General features: G+C 49.0%; 1 protein-coding gene across 15 annotated transcripts in view; it reads left to right on the top strand.

Moving 5' to 3' along the window:
* Window positions 1-22929, top strand: part of BLTP1 (bridge-like lipid transfer protein family member 1) — a 1831302-nt gene that overhangs the window by 336432 nt on the left and 1471941 nt on the right. For all 15 annotated transcript variants that reach the window (XM_086962202.1, XM_086962209.1, XM_086962198.1 and 12 more), the window contains one exon: window positions 9902-10021. In XM_086962202.1, coding sequence (XP_086818328.1) covers window positions 9902-10021 — 120 coding nt within the window. The remainder of the gene's footprint in view (window positions 1-9901; window positions 10022-22929) is intronic.

Here is a 22929-nt window from a genome sequence, read left to right as displayed (position 1 = left end):
CGCTGCCCCCACACACACGGTCTGGTTCCTGGCGCACATAACCATGGCTGCAGTGCACAGAGACCCCCCACACTGCCGCACACAGAGGAAAAAAATTAGAGGGAACATTGGTCACAGGTCTAAAGCCTTCCACAATCAACACAGCGTGTTTGGATTTCAACACCTGCTGCTTCTTTTTCAGCCCAATCGTCAACTTAATGGTTAGGGCAATAAGGAGCCTCCTAGGGATGATTGCCTCATGCATCGCCATGGCCCCTCATGCCAAGGTCCACATGTTCCTCCTGCAGGAGTGCCTCTTGGCACACTGCTCACAAGCAGAAGGTCATTGGTGAAGATCTAGTGTTGCTAAAGGCCAGCCCCCATTTCTCTGTGGAGTGGTGGCTCAGCCGCAGTCTGCTGCGGAGCAGGCTCATTCAGGGCAAAATAGTCCTCCTCAAAACAGACAACATGACTGCCATGTACTGCCTCCAGAAGCTAGACGGTACACACTCTATCCCACTCTCAGCACTTGTGCGAAAGATCTGCCACTGGGCAGTCTGCCATCACATATACCTTTTGGTTAAATATATCCCAGGTGTGAACAACAACTTTGCAGATCTGCTCAGCAGGACGCATCATCAAGTTCACAAGTTTGAACTCCACCCGCAAGTCATATTCCTCTTATGTCCAGCAATTTGGCACCCCACAGATAGACCTGTTCACTACCCAGACAAGAATGCCAAAAGATGTTACGGCGGGGCGAGTACTCAAACCCCAACGGGGGAACAAGCACTGTCCCATCCAATGGATCTCCAACTTGCAGCCCATGTTCCTCTGGGAGGACCCCGACCAGCACGAGGCCGGCAGGTAACCAGCCCACTCTAAGATTCCCCAGACAGTCCTATATCAGAGTACATGGTGAGCCAAAGAGACCACCGCTGCCCCAACCCAACCCCAACTGTCAAGGTTCCAAAGTTTGGCACCCAGAGGTAGGACCCCCTTAGCTGAGGCCCGCAGGATAAAGAGCGCCTCCAGGAACGTGACCGCCTATTGCCCCTCTGTTGCTGTTCCTTGGGACCCTACTGGGCCAGCTCACTGGAGGAGGAGTCTGACTCCCTGCCGGGCGGCATGTGCGCCCTCACTCGCACTGTTTCATCTGTCCACTGAAAGCCCTCCACCCTGTCAAAGAAGTGGGTGCAGGATCAGTATACCACCCACAGGTGAGCGGGAAAGAAGAGGGCATATGTGAGGTTGAGAGCTCTCAGGTGGGCCTTCGCGGCCGTGAACGATTGGCGCTGTTGCTGCACGTGGCGTGTAAAATCGGGAAAGATTAAGACGCGCACATTGTCGTAGAGCAGAGGTTCCTTTGCCCGGGCCTGCTTCAGTATGGCATCACGGTCCAGATAGTTTAGGAGCTTTGCTATCATTGGCCGTGGGGGAGCCCCCGGCGTTGGTTTCTGCATGAGCGCCCGGTGGGCCCGCTTCATGACGAAGCATCATGACATAGTGTCCGGCAGGAGCCAACTTTCCAACCACTGCGTGAGGAAGCGTTCCATGTTACCCGCCTCCCAGCCCTCCGGAAATCCCACAAATCTCAGGTTATTGCGTCGGGCTCGCCCCCCTGCATCTGTCCGGAGATGAGTCCGGGTCCAGGCGCGCAGCCGGCTGAGTGCCTCCACTGAGCACAGTGATCGCCAACCGTCTGAGCTGTGCGGCCAGGTCGACCGACGAGGCAGGTCTCCCCAGGGCAGAAGGATAGAGCACCTAAGCGCACCCTATGTGGCCCTGCCATGCAGCCGATCCCCTGCCGCCCAGGTATGTTGCCTACCTCCGGCTACAGCCTCGTGGATGATGGGGCCCCCTGCGACAAGTCTCCTCTGTGCCCACTCCAAGTGACTCCACACCTGACCGCAGCTCACGTTGTACTCCCCTCCCCTCACCTCCGCGGCCCGGCCTGGACGCCGCGTTGTCCCCGGTGGTCCTGTGCACGCTGCACCACGGACCACAGACAGAGCAGCCAACCCCACATGCCGCCTCTGCTAGCCCACGCCGTCTCTCGGGCCTCCTGGGCAAGGCCACCTATGAGCGGGTGGGGGCCAAGTGTCTGCAGGCCACAGCCGTGGGCACTCGGGAAACAGGGGGGTCCAATACCAACTGAGCAATCCACCACCACATGGCCCCCTGCACAGGCCCAGCCTTGCACTTAATCCGCACTGCGGCCCGAGCCGTTGGAGAGGAAGGGGGGAAGACCCCCGGCCGCTACGTCGGCGCTGCCTATCTCACCACTGCTGAGAAGTGCCCCCGGATGCAAGGAGCTAGGCCACCGCCTCCGCCCCTGACTCGCAGCGATCCTTCTCCCCGGTGCTGCTTACTCCGGTTACTGAGCGATCCTAGGACGTCACGCCGTTAGTCTCCCCGCAGAGTCCAGGGCTACGGGACTGCCGGCAATCGTCTCCACCGCGCTGGCTCCCGTAGACGCACAGTCCCCCAAACAGTCGTCCCCACTCGCGGGCGGGGCTCGGAGAGGTGCGTAGCCCTCAGTGCCTTCCGGAGATTCCCACGCGATACCCCGGCTCCTCCTCTGCCACAAGACCTCGTCTCACACGCGGCGCGATCTCCTTGCCGAATGTGAACGTGGGTGCCACAAGATTCCGTCGGATGTCTGTGGGGGTGAGTCAGTGCCTCAGCAGCTCCTTCAGAAATACTCGAGGGTCAAGAGAACCAGGATAGGTGAAGGATAAAAGACGTGCTGGACGGAGCTCGCCTAACACACGTCCCCCATGCGGCTCGCTAGGCCACGCCCCCCTCCTCCAACTGGCTCATTTTCAGCCACATTGTCGCTTGCCATTCAGGACAGTCATGAGTTTTTTGAGTACAGTGGTCTCTTGTAGAACAATATTTCCACATTTCAGACTACACATGCACCCATTACAGGAGTGTCTAGCATCTCTGTGATCACAAGCGGGACCTTGTAGCATCTAGTGTAGGTATCCCTAAGGGGCTATCAATCTTTGAAATGCTGGGTCACACTGACATCCTCAAGGGCAGACCTTTTTCGGACCTGATACGGCAGGTGATTATCAGCACGGATGCATCACTCCTACAGTGGAGCGCACACATGGAGGGCATTACAGTCCAGGGCCAATAGACTGCTCTTCAGCAAAAACTCCATATCAGTGTACTAGAGATTATAGCAGTTCAGATGACTTTGAAAGCCTTTCTCCCAAACATGACCAGGAAGATTGTACTTTTCTGGACAGACAATATGACAGCAATGTATTACATCCAGAACAAGGTGGGATGCACTCAACATAGCTGTCTCAGTTAGCACAGACCATTTGGCACTGGGCTATTCGTCATCACATCCACTTCCTAGTGCAATATCTTTCATGAGTGCACTTTTCAGTAGCGGACCTACTAAGCAGGATGCAGCAGCAAGGCCAGAGTAGGAACTCCATGCCCAAATCACCTGCAGTTACTTCCGCAGTAGGAGGAACACCAGATGTGGACCTATTCGGCACAGTAGAAAACGCACAATGCCCAAACTTCGATACCAGGTACAAACATCCACAGTCCGTGGATAATGCTTTGTGAATGAACTGGCCAGGGATATTAGCATACGCTTTTCCGCCTCTCCCATTCAAGCCATATCTTGTCAGGAAACTCAGACAAACAAGTCTGAAGAGGATTTTCATAGCTCCAACCTGGGCACGTCATCTCTGGTTCACAGCATTACTAGATTTGTCTCTAGTACATCACGAGAAGCTTCCCAACATACCAGATCTTCTCATTCACAGCAAAGGCAGAGTCAGACATCCAAACAACCTTGCAATCTGGTTCCTGAAGTCGCAGAGTTGGAAACTTGCTATTGCCTCCAGAATTTATGTACATTCTTAAAGAAGAAAGACTTCTAACCACAAGAGCCTGTTATGCAGCAGAGTGAAAACTTTTTGTACATTATTGCACAGCCCAGGAAATGGACCTTTATACACTGTGAAGGGGACGGAACAAACCAGAAACGCCCAGCAGAAGATATCGAGCCAGAAGAGGTTAGCGGTCTAGCTGCTGTCGAGACGGGCCGGAAGGAACAACTGACGTCATCAACAGAGGAGGAGAAAAGAGGCGGAAGGACAGAGCTGTGGGTGGCGACACCGGAGGAGGAGAAAGTACAGAGGAAGACGGCAAACGAAGAGACGTGGAGCGAAGAGAAGGCACACGCGGAGGAGAGGAGCAGAGAATAGACGAACGGAGATGAGGACAATGAGGAGGAGACCGGAGGAGTAGTGTTATACAGCACCATTACGCCCGGCGGCCAGCAAGGAAAGGAGGACGCCCCGGGTCCCTTCGCCACGACCCTGGACATGGGTCGTGGCTCAAGGCAAGTTCCTTTGTTGGGGTTGTTTTGATGGGGGTGGTGGGTTGGCACTGGGGATTCAGGCACTTGTGTTTTCCTATTTTTTTTCTTTTTGAGAGCACACCACGTCGGTTCCTTTTCCCTCACGCTCCTCTTCCCCCTCACTAACCGGGCGGCGGCTGGTGATGGTGGCACATGTTGGCAAACAAAAAGAGCAGAACAGTAATCCTGGCTATATTCTGTTTTTCTTCCCTTAACCTATGGCCCATGGGACTCTTCGGCAAACACCTGGAACCCCAGAGCATAAAGCAGGAAGCAAGAAGAATTGTGACCACTCTATGTAAACAGAGTACTGCAGGACTGCATATCTATTATTCTTTTCAGCATTGTGCCTGTTAATCTTGAAGCAAGGAAGGGGAAAATTACTAACAAACGCCTTGCTGTGAAAAGTCTAAAAACTCTGTCTCGGCCCCTTCTGTGCAAACATCACTTGCACCTACAGTTCATCAAATAAAATGCTTTTTCCCTACACCTCCAAAAGGCAAATCTAGCGTACACTTCTGTACGATTACATGCAGCAATTGCGGCTTATCTCCAAAACCGCTACCATCCGTCACTTTTTCGTATACCAGTCATCGAAGTTTTTATGGAAGAGTTGAAAAGAGTAATTCCACCCCAGTACCTTCCTGGAATTTAAATGTTGTTACATGGTTAATGTCCATTCTTTTTGAACCTCTGTATTCCTGTCCTCTGCAGTCCCTCTCTTGGAGAGTAGCTTTCCTTGTTGCTATAATTTCCCTGAGAAGAGTTAATGGAATTCAGGCTCTAACCATAGAGGTGCCTTATTTTCAAGTTCTCCAGGATAAAGTTCTCTTAGTACCAATCCAAAGTTTCTCCGAAAAGGTCATCACTCCCTTCCACCTGAACCAAGCGCAGCCTCCCCTCAGCCCCTCCCCGTCCCCATGCCACACGAGAACTGACGCCCGGCAGAAGCCAGCACTCCCCCTGCCCAAGAACCCTTCCAGTATCATACCAGGCAACTCCTCCCTCATTATTCATCACGACTGGGACACTCACCCCTCCTTCAACATCCACCATGACAGGGACTCCTGCCCCCCTTCCACCCCCCTCCCCATCCCCCCATCCCCCAAAGGCCATGTTGCCCCAGTCATCCTCCCCCTGTGGAAAATCCCCCCTCCCCTAAGGGGTATGTTGCACCAGATTCTCTACCTCCCTCCTTGGATAACACGAGGCAATGTATCCTCTTACTGGAAACTCAGCTTGAAATCCTGACCCGAGGCCTGAACGAAACCCATTCCAATCTTGCCATGACTCGAAATCCCATCCAGACATCCACTGCCCCACCTATTCTCACCCAACCCAAACATGACAAGATACCACCCCTCAACGAGCCCAATGCCCCCCCCCCCCAGATCCCAACCCTGGCCCAACAGAAAGGGAATTGATAATCGATACGAAAGACCGAGAAGAGCCCCTACCTCACTTTCCTCTCAGGAAGTCGCACACCTAGCCTCATCCTACGAACCTCCCTACGAATTCCTCCCCCAAATCTACGATCCATGTAATTACGGGATTTAGAAGAGAACACCCCCCTGTGCGAGACCCGAGACCCCCAGCCCACCTATCCGCCCTACCTAGAGCCCAATCCTCAGAGAACAGGAGCAAAGTGGAAACCCCCATAAACTGCATGCTCCTTAACTGCAGATCGGCCCATAAACATGCAACCGAACTAGCAGAAACCATCCTCTCACAGGAGATAGAGACCTGGCTCAACAATCTCTCCTTCCCCAGCATAGACATGCTGGTGCCTCCCGGATTCTCAATGATAAACAAAGACAGACAAAGGAAAAGGGGCGGGGGTATAGCAATCATCCACAGGAACAACATCTGCATCACGGAAATTCCCTCCTGCTTGTACAGCTCCTTTGAATGTCTCTCAGTCAACATTAGAACCGACGACACCAGGCCTACACGTTGCCATCTTCTGTACCACCCCCCAGGCAACTCAACCGAATTCGGGGTTCACCTTTCCGATTTAATTTCCCACTGTGCACTCGGTAACTCCAACAATATAATCCTGGGCGACCTCAATCTAAGATGGAACGAACCAAACAACCCGCTCATCCAAACCTTAAACAACCTACTACTAGAAAACAATCTGACACAACACTGCTTAGAAGAAACCCATCACAGAGGAGCAACCCTCGACACAATTATTGCCGAAAGCCATGCTGTCTCCATCGATGACATCCTGCCGATAGACTGGTCCGATCACCACTTAGTTCTTTTTCACATCAACCATGCGGGCCTTACTCAACACCCCAAGCAAGACTCCCCCCGCGCCCCCCCCCCCAATGAGTCAGGAACACAGCCCAGATCCCTCGAGCTGACCTAGAAGAAGGAATCTGCTCGCTACTTCCCAACATCTCTGATCATCTCTTAACCACCAATCTCATCTCTCAATATAACTCAAATATGACGCTCACCCTGGACCACCTTGCCCCTTTGAAACTAAAAAAATCCAGGACCATTCCCTCCAGATCATGGTTCACCACCAACATCAATGAAGAAAGAAGACACCTTAGAGCCACAGAAAGAATTTGGAGGAACAATCCCTCCGCCCTCCACCGTGATCAACTCCAAGCAGCCCGCAAGTCTTACAAGAAGCACATTAAGGACAAGAAGACTGCTTTCTTTTGCGCTGCCCTAGACATTGCAGAAAATCGACCCAAGGAGCTTTTCAATATCATCAGGAATCAAACCTCCAAGCCCATGACATCATCAATGCGTGCATCCAAAGAATGTTGTGACAACTTCGCCAGCTTTTGCGATGACAAAATCGCTAAGATAGATCTCTCTCTTGGCTCAAATCTCATCTCCGCTATCGAGAACAATCCACCTGAAATGTAGGATAACACCTCCTTGATCCCACCTAAACACTGGTCCTCCTTCATTCCCATCCAGGAGGCAGAGATAATCAAATTAATCTCCCTTGCCAAACCCTCATCACACGCCCTGGATCAGCTACCCCCGCACCTGGCCAAAGACCTGAAGCTTGTCCTGGCCCTGCTATGGTGCAAGATCATTAACAGCTCACTGAGCTCTGGAATGATGCCGGACTGCCTCAAAGTAGGCCAAGTCACGCCTCTGCTAAAAAAGCCAGGGCTAGACACCGAGGATCTAAACAACTTCAGACCTGTATCGAACCTGCCTTTTTTGTCCAAAATCCTGGAAAGATGTGTACTCCCTCAGCTGACCCAACACCTGGATAACATCAATCTCCTATATCCCTATCAATTAGGGTTCAGAAAAGGCTGCAGTACCGAATCCGCAATCCTCAATGTCATTGATGACCTACTCAAGTCACTGGACTCTGATCAATGCTGCCTCCTCATCCTCCTAGACTTATCGGCCACATTCGATACAGTTGACCACAAATTGCTCATCAAGGTGCTACAAGAAAGGGCTGGTCTTCAAGAGACGGTCCTACACTGGTTCTCCTCCTTTCTCCACAACTGCTCACAAAAAATTAAAAACTTCGAGTCTGACTTCCACCCTGTCATCAGGGGTGTTCCAGAAGGTTCAGTGCTCTCCCCTCAGCTTTTCAACATCTATATGGAACCCCTTACCTCTCTTCTCAGGAAATCCAACATCCCCTTCACTTATATGCTGACGACACGCAGCTTTATCTAGAAACCACCTCTATTGATGACATCCAGAGACTTAACGCCACGCTCAAGGAGGTTCAACACTGGCTCGCAAGTAATCACCTGAAACTCAACCAAGAGAAAACGGAAATTCTCCTCATCTCCAACAAAGCCGAAAACCCCCAAACTGAAGAATGGCTCAAAGCCATTGACGCCCTCAACTGTAACCTCATCCTGGCTGATTCTGTAGAATCCCTAGGGGTCACCCTAGACCCGAAATTGGATAGGAAAAAACATATCTCCATATCCGCTAAAAGCGCCTTTCTCAACCTGAAATTACTTTACAAAATAAAACCCTTCCTCCCACCCAAAGACCTTCAACAAGCCACCCAGGCACTAGTGCTCTCCAGGATTGACTATGGGATTGCAGCCCTGACTGGAACAGCAAAATCACACCTCGCCCCCCTGAAGACCACCTTCAATGCAGCAGCTAGGATGGTCACTGGTACCAGGAAATTTGACTACATCTCTCCCGCGCTCAGAGAGCTTAAATGGCTCCCAATTGAGTTGAAAGCCAGCTTCAGAACAGCCTGCCTCACACACAAAGCCCCGCACACAGGTAAACCTGAATACTTGGCCAACAAACTCAAAAGGGCCAGGCAGACCAGAAACCTCAGGAGCTCCAACACTCTCCTACTCATCCCGCTGAAAACTCATAAGCAAAAAACAGCAGCCAAATCATTTGCTGGAAACACCCCCAAAATCTGGAACATCATACCCCCCCCCCCCCCCCCCCCATAAGAATGCCCCCCTTGTTTCCAAAATTCAAGAAGCTACTCAAAGCCCTCTTCCTCGACCGCTCAAGACTAATCCGATAAGAGACAAGGAAGTTCCTCAGCCGGTGCTCCCCTTACCTCTAACCGGGACTCTGATGACATTCACTCAGAACATGTTCGGTCATCCCCTAGCCAGAATCCTCTTGTTTACCCCCCCCCCCCCCTCCTCCCCCGCCCTTGATTATTTGTTCATCTCCTAGCCAGAATCCCCTTGTTTTACCAACTACCTGAATCGCCTATCTGCACATTATTGTATATGTTGTGAAGCGCTCTGATACCCTCAGGTCCAGCCAGTGCTATATAAACCTCAAAAAAAAAAAAAAAGAAAAAACACTTAAGCCACAGACTGTGGGAGAAAGGGCTCTTAATATACTTGATATTAAAAGAGCACTAATGTGTTATATAGAAAGGATTAAATCCCTAAGAAAGACACAGCTTTTTGTAGCTTTCTCATATCCTAGGAGGCAACTCCGTTTCTAATGCAGGAATTGCAAGATGGATTGTAAAGAGTATCCAGATTTGTTATATAGAGGCCATAAAGTCTTTACCAACCATTCCAAGAGCACACTTTACAATAAAGAAAGGTGCCTTATTAGCTTTCTTAGGAAACATTCCCTTTTAACAGGTATTTGTAAAAAAACCTAACTAGTCAGAAAATGTCTTATGTTAAAAGGTATTGTAGCATGGTTAAAGTACTGTTATTTTGAGTTTTTAAAAATAAAAGTTACAGGAAATTCCTGCCAGTTCAGATGGGTGTAGTTTAGTGTTTAGAGGTGTTATTCAGTTTTCCAAGAGTTTTCTCCTTTTGTAATTTGTTTTTCAAGGAGTAATTAATTGTGCATGAATTAAGTAAAGATTATTATGACTTATATTGAAGATCATGTACCTTGCTCAGGAGCAAGTATTCACTGTCTGACCATATCTAAATCCATAAACTACAATTGCTCTTCAGTAATTGTCGTTCTGACCAAAATATTTCTGTTCTGACCAATGGGGTATGCATTACCATTGCCTGTAAGTGTTACTCAAAGTGCCAATGCATTTTTTTTAAATATTTTTTTTAGCTGAGTTGTTATCCAGGACCGTGCTTTACACCTGATGATTTAAAATACACCATGACTCGTCTTGCAGCTGATGGCGCAGATATCTTCGTTGTGGAGCACGGCTGTGCCACAAATATCAAAGTAAGAAAATAATTCATTCAGTTTTTTACAAGATAATGATGTTTAAAATATTGGGTTCATGTGAAGGAGGAATCCAGACATTACACAGGACTGGAATGTTGGATTAACATCCGAATTTAAATTGAGAAAACATGTAGCATCAGTTTTTAATATCAATTTAAGCTTAATTCTATATTAATTTATTCCATTGCAAGGATTTATATGTTAAATGCAATTTCTGATGGATATTGTGTAGGAACCCTCATCCCGAAGTGCCAAACTGGATCTGGAAGGACCTACATGAGGTATGTAATCTGTGTCTGTTCCCAAACCACGACAAATCCTCCTACCTCCTGCAGCAAGAAAACTGCCCGGTATAGTCGATCGATGCCTCGTAGCCATGTCCATGACACACAGAAAAAGCAATGACACTCAAGTCTCTTTGGCGAACAAACTGTTGAAGGCAATCTCCTGCCTAGAAAATCTGCTGAGGAGGTTCAAGCCTCCTGCTGTGAGTACTCTGGCTACGATGTGGAGGTGGAGAAGCAGTCACCTCTTCTGGGAAAAAGATCGAATATTACTGCCATGAGTACAAACTCCCTCCCTCCACCCCTCCATTCCTCTTCTGGCATCAAACAAGGGCTGACTATCACCCTCCAGGAGGTTGGGCATCAAACCCTGAAGCCAGCCACCAGTCTTTAGCTCCACAAGACTACCTAGCAGTTCACATCACCCATAACCGGGCAAGCCCTCATGGCACAAGATGCACACCCACCAGATAAGGAGAGGAAGAAGATCGATGGGGCCAGTACCTTCATTGCAGCCCAGTTTTCCACTCACTGGCACACCACCAACTCGGTCAAATTGCTGTCCCATATGACAGGGCTTACTGGGGCGAAATGGAGGAGCTTCTCCAACACCTCCCTGACTAATACCGCAAACAGGGTCAGGGCCTCAATGTGAAGGGCTAGCTTGTTTCCAATGCCACAATTCACTGTGCCCTCATTGCTGCCAACACTGCAGCTTGTGGAGTCCATTTTACTGGTGCTATTCGCAGACACATGTGATTGCGTCTCTCTGATTTCAAGCCAGAAGCCCAGCAGCCTTTGCTCAACCTGCCCTTCGAAGGGGAGCACGTCTTTCGACCCCAGGTTCCCCAAAAGCTATAAAAATTAAAAAAGGACAGGGATACTGCAATCTCCTTCCACCCGTGGTTCCTTTTGCAAATCCCAGTACCTTGGAGACTCAAACTACTTTACTCGAGGCCTCCACCTCCTTTCAGAGGCAACAACCTCAGCAAGCCTCTCTCTGTGGCTACTTCAGAGAGGTATAGAGGGGTAATAACTCCATGGGTAGAGGTAAAGGTGGCACCACCCCTTCTAAACAGTGTCTCCCAATACCCAAAAATCCCATCCCATATCCAGCCCTCCAATTCAAGCATTCTTAGGGGTGGCACTGAAACAGGTGGTGTAGAAGGCTGTCCCCTGTCCAGCAAGGGTTCAAGCCTTGCTTCATCTCTTTCAGACAGATTGACAGGTAACTGTCCAGGAAGCTATGTACCTCCTTGTCATGATGGCCTCTTGCATTGCCATAGTTCCTCAAACCAGGTTACTCATGCGCCCATTTAAGGAATGCTTTGCAGCAAAATTGTCTCAAGCAGAGGGTCACTAGGAGGATCTAGTGTTGATTTGGGGCTGTCCTCATCGCTCTCTGGAGAGGTGGAACACCTGCGGGATCCTTTCTCGATCCAGTTTCACTGGTGACCATCACCACCAATACATTCCTTTTCGGGTGGGGTGCCTTTGCAAGATCTCGCTGTCCAGGCTCTGTGGACACCCCACCAACAGGGTCTCCACATCAGTTTCTTTGAGCTGGTAGCCTTCCAGCTAGCTCTTGAAGCCACGGTATTCATCATTCACAACTACAACATGATAGCCAAGTCCTATATCCCAAAACCGAGAGATACGCACTCGCTTCAGCTGTCAGTGCTGGTTCAGGACATCTGGCAATTGGCACTGCACCACAGAGTCCAATTACCTGTGGTGTACCATCTGGGAGTGGAAACTGACTTTGCAGAGCTCCTGAGCAGGATGCCACAACGAGTCCATGCGTGGCAACTCCACTCTCAAGTCCTGCTGCTGTACTTCCATTTTTGGGCGTTCCCTGATTTAGACCCCTTCACCGCTTCCATAAACACCAAAATCCCCAAGCTTCGGCTCTAGGTTCCCATTCCCACAGTCCATGAGCAACACACTATGGATGAGCTGGTCAGGGATACTTGCCTACACTTTTCCTATTCTCCCACTCCTTCCATACATGGTATGGAAGCTTCGGCAAATGTCCCTCACCCTCATTCTAGTGACTCTAGCGTGGGTCAGACAGCCTTGGTTCACGACCCTTCTCAACCGCTCTGTAGTATCCCATGAGAAACTGCACAACCGGCCAGACCTTCTAACGCAGAACCCGGGCACAGTGAGACACCCGAACCTTTGGTAGCTCAATCTTGTATTTTGGCTCCTGATGTCTTAGAGTTAAGTTAGCTAAATCTATAGGCCCACTTCATGGGTGTGCTATGCAACCGATTGGAAAAGGTTTGCTCCTTACTGGCTTCCCAAACACATTGATCCATTGAAACCTGCGGTCCAGGACATAGTCTGTTACCTACTTCATCTACTAACATCAGGCCTTGCCTACACTTGTATTCGCTTGTACTTGATTGTAGTTGCAACTTATCCACAAGATAGACAATGTTCTTCTTTTTTCGGAGTTCGAGTCTTTAAAACCTTCATGGAAGAACCTAAAAAGTGTTTCTGCTCACATTGCTTCTGGACCCTGTCTAGAACCTCAACGAGGTCATAACTCAACTTATGGGCCCTCCTTTTGAACCTCTTCATTCATGTCCTCTACAGTTTTGGTCTTGGAAAGTGTCCTTCCTAGTTGCCATAACATCTTTCAGATGAGTGGGCGAGCTTCAAGCTCTTACCCTAGAAGAACCTTTCCTTCAAAGACACAAGCAGAGTCATCCTCAGGACTAATCCACCGTTTCTGTACAAGGTGGTATCCCTCTTCCACCTTAATAAGACAGTTGAGCTCCTGGTGTTTTCCCCACAACCAGATTCTGTGGCAGAAGGTCCTCCGCACACTAGATTTTAAAAGGTCCTAATTTTATTTATTTTATTTTATTTATAAAGTTTTATATAGCGCGAACGTGACCCAAGTGGGTATCAGAGCGCTTTACTAATGTACCGAGGTGCAACCTGAGTTGCAGGTAAAACAACAACAATGAAAAGCAAGGTAATGGAGATGATAGAGAGCAGTAAAATATGCAAGTGGAAATAGTGTATCATATAAGTGCAACAAACAAATGGCGGGTTTGAGCACAAACCAGCGTAGTGGGCATAGTCAGTGGAGGTAGGTGCCATCAAACAAGGGCATTCATCCAAAGGGCTTTCACATCTTTTATGAAAGACGCCATAGAGGGAATCAGTCTGATGTGCAGAGGCAAGGAATTCCAAAGTCCTGGTGCTGTTGGACATGTCGGCCGCATTCGATACGATTAGCCATGCAGTTCTGTTAAGCAGGCTGGAAAAACTGGGCGTGAAGGGCAAGGCCCTGAGGTGGATACAATCCTACATGACAGGCAGACAACAGGTGGTGACCCTAGCACCCTTTTCATCTCCCAAGTCCCTGGTCAGTCATGGAGTACCTCAGGGCTCCTCGATCAGCCCCATTCTTTTTAATCTTTATCTGCAGCCCCTGATCCCTATGATCAAATCCTTCGGTATAGATTTGATAAACTATGCCGATGACACACAACTGGTGTTCTCCTTAGAAGGAAGACAGGCGGTGGCCATGGAGTCCTTCCAGAACTGCATGAACAAGGTGGCCAGGTGGCTGACAATAAACTCCCTTCAATTTAATGAGGGGAAGACAGAGGTTGTCTACTGTTCGTCAGCCAAACTGAGTCAACAACCTTCCCATGAGATCAGGCTTGCGCCGGGAGCAGAACCTTGCATCCCAGTTAAGACTGTGCGCAATTTAGGGGTATTGTTTGATGCGGATCTCCAAATGACCTCCCAGACCAATAAAACCATCAGTGTCTGCTATGGATTGTTGAAAGCACTCAGACAGATTCTGCCCCTCCTGCCTGATGAGTCTAGACCTCTAGTAGTTAGGAGTGTGATTCTGGCTAGACTAGACTATTGTAACTCTCTATATTTAGGGGCCCCCTTATATATTCTACAGGGGCTCCAGAGGGTCCAGTCTATAGCGGCCAAGCTGGCACTTAAAAGACCTCGTAGTTCCTCCACTACGTTGGCGCTAAGAGATCTACACTGGCTGCCAATCGGGAGTAGAGTTGCCTTCAAGTCCCTTTGTATTGTGTACAGAGCCCTGCACAACACAGGACCTATCCCTCTACAGGAAAGGCTCTCCTGGTATAGACCTTCCAGGTCCCTGCGCTCTGCTAGCCAGAGTTTGGCAGCTACTACCAGGATCAGGAGATCGAGGATGGGAGGCAGAGCTTTCTGCACCTCTGCCTCTAGGTTGTGGAACGAGCTTCCTCAGAATATCAGACAAATTGACACCCTATTGGGTTTCAGAAAGAGCCTGAAAACCTGGCTGTTCGCCAAAGTATAATCTCCGTAACTCTATTTTAATAGCTCTGGCGGCTGTTCTATATATCATGACAGCTAGTGTATTGTTGTACCATCTGACTATTTCCTGTTTGGGCGCCAGGATACCCGTAGGGTGACAGTTGCGCGTAATAAATAATAAATACAATACAATACAATACAATACAATGCTCGGGGCAATACCCGAGAACGCCCGGTTGTAAGTTTTCTTTTTCTGGAATTTTTGAGGTTTTAGCAGCAGAGTGCCGGAACTCCTCGAAGATCGGCTCCCGCCAGAGAGGTCCAGTTTTTGGGCTAGGTACAAAGGGGTGTTAAAGTGAAGATTCACGCAATCTTGAGATCAATCTTAGCCTCCACAGGTAGCCAGTATAAGGATTTCAGAACCAGCATGATGTGGCTATTTCTTCAGGAACCTGTGGTGAGCCTTGCCGCTGAGTTCAGGAAAGCCCTGAGCAGAGCTAGTTTGTACCTGACAAGCCCACTTAGGGTTGCACAGCCATAGTCTAGCCTGGAGATTACTAGAGCTTGAACAGCAGACTTGAAGTTGTCCGGGGCGAGGAAGGGTTTTATCTTTCTCAGAATACTCATGTGGAAGTTGGCCCCTTTGGTGGCTGAGCTAATGTGTTCCTGCATGCTGAATGACTTGTCAAGTATAATTCCAAGAGACCTGGCAGAGTCTATGATGCGAGGGGTACAGTTGAGAGCATTTAAGTGTTTCAAGTACTCAGCGATGATTGTCATCATTTTGGTTGGTGCAATCAGGAGGAATTCCGTTTTGGAAGAGTTGAGCTTAAGATGCTGGGTAGTCAGCCAGTGTTGCGTTTTGAGTAGGGTAGAGTTGAGAGATTTGATGTTGTCTGGGGAAGAGAATTTCAGGTAAAGTTGGGTGTCATCGGCATACATGTGATAGTGAATGTTGGAAGAGTTGAGTAAAACCGTTAGAGGCTCCATGAACAAGTTCAATAGCGTGGAGGAGGGAGCAGATCCCAGAGGAACCCCAAGAGTGGATGGAGAGGAGTTGGAAAGGGATTGATTGACTTTAAATCATTGCATTCTGTTGTTGAGAAAGGAGGCAAACCAGTTTAAAACTGGGTCAGAGAGACCCATCCTTCGTTCCAGTAAACCAAGGAGGTTATCATGCTTGACAGTATCTAACGCTCCTCAAAAAACCCACGACTGACCAAGCGGACCTTAATAATTTTCGTCTTATCACTAGCATCCCAACTCTAGTGAAGCTCCTTGAGAAATGTCTTCTTGTCCTACTATGTAACCACATTGACCAATTCCAGCTCTTAGATCAATTCCAATCGGGTTTTCGCCATGGCCACAGTACTGAAACAGCTATTACTCATATGCTCATATAGTAGATGACGCCCTCAAAATGTATTACATTGAGAGAACAAAGCCATTTCACAAGACGCACCAACTCTTTGTCACCTATACTAAACCAGTCACAAGTCGCTATCTCTCCAAAGCAGACATAGCCAGATTGCTGGTCAAGTTCATTCAAACCTGCTATGCCAAAGCCAACAAGTAACTGCCTGTCCCACCGAGGTCCTACTCTACCCGCAAAAAGCGGGTTTCTAAGGCCTTTGTTTTTAACATTTCCATAGCTGATATGTGGAAAGCAGGTTCTTGGTCCATTCCACGCATCTCTCAAGCACAACTGTGTGGATGTCTTAGCATGCCAACAAGCAAAGGTTTAGCCAGGCTGTCTTGCGTTCCTTTTTTCAGTCCTCTGCAACATACTCCAGCTAGCCGCCTCTTACAGGAGAACTGCTTTACAGTCTATGCAGATATCTACAGCTACAGATACCATGAACAGAATATGTTACTTACAATGCAAGCATAAGTTCATAGCCTACTGTGCTTTAGATTTACTTGCACCCATCCTCCTCCCCGGAAGCCTCTGGTTGTTGCAGATGCCTTCCTTTCTTCTTTTTTTCCCTAAGCTTTATAATTATCCTCACCCGCTGTGCGGAAAGCAATGGATCCCATGCCCATGTGCATTAGTAGTCATAGGAGGGGTCAATATTCCTCATGACTTGAAAGACTTCTTCAAAGAAAAACAAGTTGCACACGTCACAGCTTAATACTAGATGGCAAGAGTGTGCAGAGCATGTGAACCTACTGCACTACGTGCCACGAACAGATGTTTACAGGGTAAGTAAATTGTTCCTTTTTAGGTCTCGCCCTGGCGAAGCGCGTTCTCGCTGCGAGAACTATAGTCGTCTGCTCAGCTTACAACGAGCCAAAGTGGAGACAAGAAATGGGCACGCGCAGCATTGTAGACTGGGATTTGGTCGCGCGCGTGAGCTTCTACCGTAGACAGCATGGCAGAATCAGATTACGACACGCGCCTTGTGTAGCATGCCGCAATCGGATCAGGTCGCGCCCGTCAACACGCGCTCCGATTCCGGCATGCTCTTCAGTCACCATGGATCACGCACACACACAGCCACACATATACACACGCACAGCTAACAGACACACAGCCACACATATACACACGCACACCCGCACACACACAGCTACACACGCGCACATAACCCCCACTCACCGGCTGCACCTTCACGCAGTCCACGGGGTACATGAGGCAATGCTCCATGATGCCACCCACGGGCCGGCCAGCATGTGGGTGGTGACGGTGGATCCCTCGGGCAGCGCTTCGAATTCCAGACCCTCCTCCTGGTCGTCCTGCTCCTGCTGGGCTGCTACGTAGCGTGCTTTAGGAGACATGCACTGTGAAGCGTCTCGCGCTGTGAACGCGCGCATCTCTTCTCGCGCTGTTTTCAGTGGAATGTTGTGACTTGCTTCAGGGCCCATGCGGTGCTGCAGCACGCACTGGCCTGAGCCACTGCCTGCCTTCTGTCTATGCCGCTCTAGAGCTCTCGCCTCTGTGATTGCACCGGGCCTGGAAGTCAGCCCACGCCGCATTCACTGGTATTGTTAAGCAGCATGAGGCAGCGTTGTAGATCTCCCTCCGGGCACCCGGCAGCTCACTGCGGCAAGCTGGTCTCAGTGTATGCCTCCGATGGCCATGCTCCCCCCCCCCCTCGTGGCTTTGGAGTGGGCTTCGGTGGCAGACTGGCTCCTCACTGCAGATGCAGCTTGGAAAGCGCCGCCGGGTCTCCAATGTGGTCTGCCGCTTTCACGGCTGCCTGTGCAGTCCTCAGAGTTATGGCCGCTCTGGGCCCTGATCGCAGCAGGTCAGCAGGCTGCATGGGGTGGCGAAGCACCCTGCACCCCAGGCAAGCAATGATTACAGGACAGCGGCCGTGCAACTCTTGCCAGTTAGTCTCCCAGCACCGTAAATCCCAGGCACAAGCTCAGTGCAAGTACGGACTGGGCCTCTAAGCCAGACTCACCACACCGGCAAGGGCCTCGCCAGCTCCTCCAGGGAGTGAGTTCAACACTTCCCGCCACCAACAGCTTTAGGGAAGGGTCTCGCTGTTGTTTGGGGGACTCGTGGGGTTGCTATCAGCTGTGAATACCTGCTCTCCCCCGCTTTATTCTCTATATTACCGCAATTGGAAGCTGAGAGAAGTCAGTCTGTCACAGGACGGCCCCGCAGGAGTTGAATTGCTATGGCCCGCGGAGACTCAACAAGGCCTGAGCCCGTCTACAACCAGCTTTGCAGACCATGGTTGCTGCCTTGCGTTAAGTAGTGCGAAAAGCGGAAGGCCAGAATTGGTTAAGAGAGTTAAAAACAGATATGGGAGACCGGCAACCAACCTGTTACCTAAAGCTGCCCAGAGTCTCGTCGGCAGGCATTTGACCCATTATGGTAAGATAACTTTTTCGTTGATATTGTGACGTACATACTGTGATGATGTGCTAACCTCGAGCTTTGCGAGGGAAAGGTGTGTGGTTTTTCCCAGTAGAGGTCCTGTAGAGTGACTGTTTCCTAAATTAATTTAAAGCAAGATCCTGATTATATTTAATTAGCTTTCACATTCACAATCCCGAAGCACTGTAGCACTAAAAATAATAACATGCATTAGTGTCCTTGTTTTATTAAAGCGATCGCTTTCAGTGCTGCTTGTTATGTGTGTGAGAGAATGAACATGTCTACCAAATAAGCATCTTCCTCACCATTTTCTTTGCACCCTAATCAGCACGCTGCCCATACCCAGACCCGCCCATTTACAGCAGGCTCATGGCTCTGAATAAACACCCATTAGGTGGCCGTGTATTATGAAACTATCACAGCATGTATGAAGATGAACTGGTGTGTCCGCTTTTATCAGCCGCTTGCTTGACTCTGCATTATTGGACCAGCACTTAGATCTGCCCACCTGCCACAGCCCAGGAGCCCCAGCAAACATGCCAAACGGAGGTCACGGAGCTAAACCACAATGTCTCCCGTGTTTCTGCTCCAATGCGCATTGCACCACGCTCAGCATCACCTGTCAGTACCAACACGTGGAGTCATCCAGTTATCAAGTCACATGACCACCAGCTGCATATTAAAAATACCTGTGTTTAACAGAATGCCCCAAACTTGTCTTCCACCCTGTGTGGTCTCTGTCCCTGTCCGTTTGTCATTCCACTTCACTTGGAAGTAGAGCACCAGCACTTAGAGCCGTCCAGGTGGTACGGACCCTATTGTGTGTGCAAGTTCGCCTGATTTTTGGCGACCTCCTGTATGATATATTCTGATAATCTTCCTATTAAAGCACAGACATGAGCAATCCCGCTGCAGGCACATGTTTATTTATTCACCTGTGCAGCCTTTTGCTCCATAGCGGCAGCGCAGCTGCAGTGAGTGCCCCTCGCCCATTCTCCCACACATTGAATGAGTGCCCCGCGCCCATCTGCAGGGCAGACAATTAGCGCCTCCTCACTTGAGGGATCCTCTCATGTTGCTCTCTTTTGATCTCAGACAATGAGAGTCTGAATCCCGATCCTGTCTGCCCCTTCCTTGTTTGGCTTCTCACGTTCCTTCTTCTCTTTTGTAATTTTGCGCTCTTCGTTTGCTGCAGGTTGCTGCAGTCCTCTCACAGGGATCTTACTGTAGCTTGTGCTGCCGCCATTCACACCTCGGCCTTGGCAGAGTTCAGGTGTTAAATCTGTCACAACACTAGAGCCTGCTCCTTTTGTTCAGTGTTGCCGTTTTCACCACTCGGTGCCCCTTGCACCTCGTTTCACCAGCTGCGTGGTGAGTTCACTATGTGTGCCCTGAGAATCATTAAATATTTCGCCCTGTTTCAAGTTGGAAAGAGCAGTCCGTACAAGGAATGTGTAGGCCAAAAGTACTGCTTTTAATGTGGAATTATGTTTAGTTAGCCCGGAAAAAGTATTGTTGAGCGAACTTATGTACGGCTGTGGCAGACAAAAATAACACAATTAGCAATTAACTGTATTTAGGTTGCGCTGTCTACCATTTGTTTGGTATGTAGGCTGTGATGACAAACATTACTACCCAACTCAGTGGTACTCATTTTATCGACCTCTGAAGGATGAAAGATTGAATGTGGAGCCTGTTATTAGTATTATTTTGAGTTTTAAACAGCGCTAGCTAGACCTGAAGGAATCGGAGCGCTTTACATGTTATGTGGTCATGTTTTTACTCTACGGTGGTTTTATTAGTTCTCTCCGCTCTTTTACCAGCTTCAAAGCTGAGAAATAAATCACCTAGCTTCACAAACGTGCCTCATAGAAGGATGCTACTGTCTCCAGGCACTTCTGAATGAATGGGCTTTGTGTTCTGTAGCATTCTCAGATTGTCTCAAGCTCACCCCAGAAACAATTCTAGATTTGCTAACTTTCTTTTTAAAAAACCGCCTCATCTGCTACTTTGGGCAAACAGTACCGAACCAGCATAGGGGCGTAGCTATCCAAAGTCCAGCAGGTACAGTGGCACCAGGGGCCGATTGCATCCCTTCTATGGCTGATCTTTTATTTATTTTTTATTTTTAACCTCCGAACCATGAGATGGGGGCTGGCTGTTTTTTAGGTAGAGCCTAGGCAGCGCTTGTTTTTACCTGTCGGCTGCCCAAGATCAGGAAGCAGGCACACCGAACCGGCACCTCCTCACCACTTCTTGTCAGCCAATAGCAACCCCCATGCCCAGCATACACAGAGAACTACACTGCTATGGCACAGCACTACCAACTGCCTCCCTGCCCCTACACTATTACCCCGCGGTGCAACCACAGGACAGTGGCTACATTGCCCGTGTCTGCCCCGCAACACGTTGTTCCTGCCATGGAGGTTTCCCACAGCCGGGTGCAGTTAATAAGTACAGGGACCCAAAGATATGTGGCATTGCAGGATAAGAACGGACGTGGTACAGGTAGGCTTTTTTTATTTATGTATTAGTTTTCACTTTTATATAGCGCAAACTTTATCCGCAGGTATCAGAGTGCTTTAAATCAGCATGCTTATAACAAGCAAGACTAGTAGGTATTTGGGAAAGATGAAATTAGGTCTGAGCTTGAAAACTGAAGAACAGTTCCATACTCTTGGGCAGGTGCCACAGCGCAAGACAGAGTTTGCTCTACTATGTGCTCACCAGACCTTTTTGCTTTGTGTAGTTCCCCACTCAGGTTGGCCCCCACCTGCTCAGGCAACAAAAAAAATCATTCAAAGTTTCCTAGGCCAGGTAGAAGCATTGGGGGAATGGCAAGTTTAACAGAAAAGATGAAACCTGTACATTAAAAGTACTCCCCTCCTCCTTCATTGTCTCCCCTTTTTAGCAGTTCAAATTTTTGAAGCCGTCTTGGAGATGCTGTTGCTATTTCCTTTTGTGTGACTATACCAAAAAGTTTGTAAGACTTTTTTCATTTTGCACAACTGTACATCCCCCCACCCCAGCCCTCCCCCTGCCGCTTCTTAGGAGCTGCATAAAGCTGCAGCACATGCTCCTGCCACCCGCTAAGTAGCACGCCCCACAGCGATTTGGCTAGTTGCGCAAACGCCTTCATGCGTAGTCATTTCACCAAGAGTGCTCTCAAATATACATAGAAAATGGCAGGACTTCACCCAACCGGTGGACACCAGATGCTGCAGAGCCACCATTAAAGAGCGGGGCTGGCACAGAGTGTGCTCTGAGACAGCAGTAATCTGCTGTGAGCTGTTCAAGCTTTGTTTTATAGGGATTGTGCACTAGGTTTTGGCTAGGAGAGGGAGTTTTATACAAACAGTATTGCTAGACAAAGTTTGTTAGGCCCTTATCTGCAGAAGTCCAAAGTGTGGATTGAGCCTGTCTGTCTCCTAGGAGATTCTGAATAGAGGAGCAGCTCCTATCTCCCTAGCCAGGAAGCCTTGTCTTAGGTAGCTCGGACCTTACATAGTCTGCAATTGGATGGTACATGTGTGCACTGATTGGTGGTTGTATCTGGTGTTTCTATTGGATTGGGGTTAGTGTTATCATCGGTTGGTTATTTGAGGGTTCTGAGTGGTTTCTGGGTCAGTGATTCAATAAATGTAGGTATGGGACTAGAGCTACGGCTAGGCTTTCTATTGGAAGTAGGGATTATGGTTTCCAGTGTGATTAGTTGCTGTGACTTGGTTTGGGACTAGGGCTAGGGTTAGCCCTTTATTGGACGTAGGGATTAGGGTTTTTTGCCTGACTGAGTGCTTGTACTAGGGCTATGATTGGCTGTAAGGTCTTGATCTCCTATTGGTTCTAGATTTTAGGGCTAGTGTTGTGATTGGATAGGGTTAGGGCTAGGGTTCCCATTGACTGAAGGGGTCATCGGATTACTATAGCTGTAAAAGGACAGAGTTTACGGAGGGGACAAGGGCAGTTGCCTGTTGGAAACTGGTCGGGACCAGGGCCAGAATGCTGCCCATTTTCTCATTCAGTAATACCCACCCTACACCATCCACATCCACAAACAGAGTAACACACTCACACCAAATGTACTTCGATCATTTACTACAAACTAACCCTATGCACAATTCAATGTTTCAGCACCCACTACAAAACCACACAAACCACACCTATACACCCTCTATCCCAGCTACCACACATTTCCACCATCACCTAGAAACAGTACACAACTCTATCCTATACCACTAACCAATCCACTCATCACTAACACAACCCAGTTCCCCACCATAATTAACTACAGCCCATCCAGACACACACTCCCCACTCTAATTACTCCAACAGTCCCCCTTTTATCACCAACAAAGATATACTCAGCCTTCCATCATTTGTCCAACCAACACCCTCCTCTTCTTTCTACCATAATAACACAAACGCACAACACATACACTGCACAGCACCACACATTTTAACTCTTGCAACAAACCAGTCTGAGACAAACACTCTTACCTCTACTT

The sequence above is a fragment of the Lissotriton vulgaris genome, chromosome 3_1 (genome assembly GCF_964263255.1).
Source record: "Lissotriton vulgaris chromosome 3_1, aLisVul1.2, whole genome shotgun sequence".
NCBI lineage: Eukaryota > Metazoa > Chordata > Amphibia > Caudata > Salamandridae > Lissotriton > Lissotriton vulgaris.
Note: the sequence above shows the minus strand (reverse complement) of the source record. Positions and strands in the feature narration are given on the sequence as shown.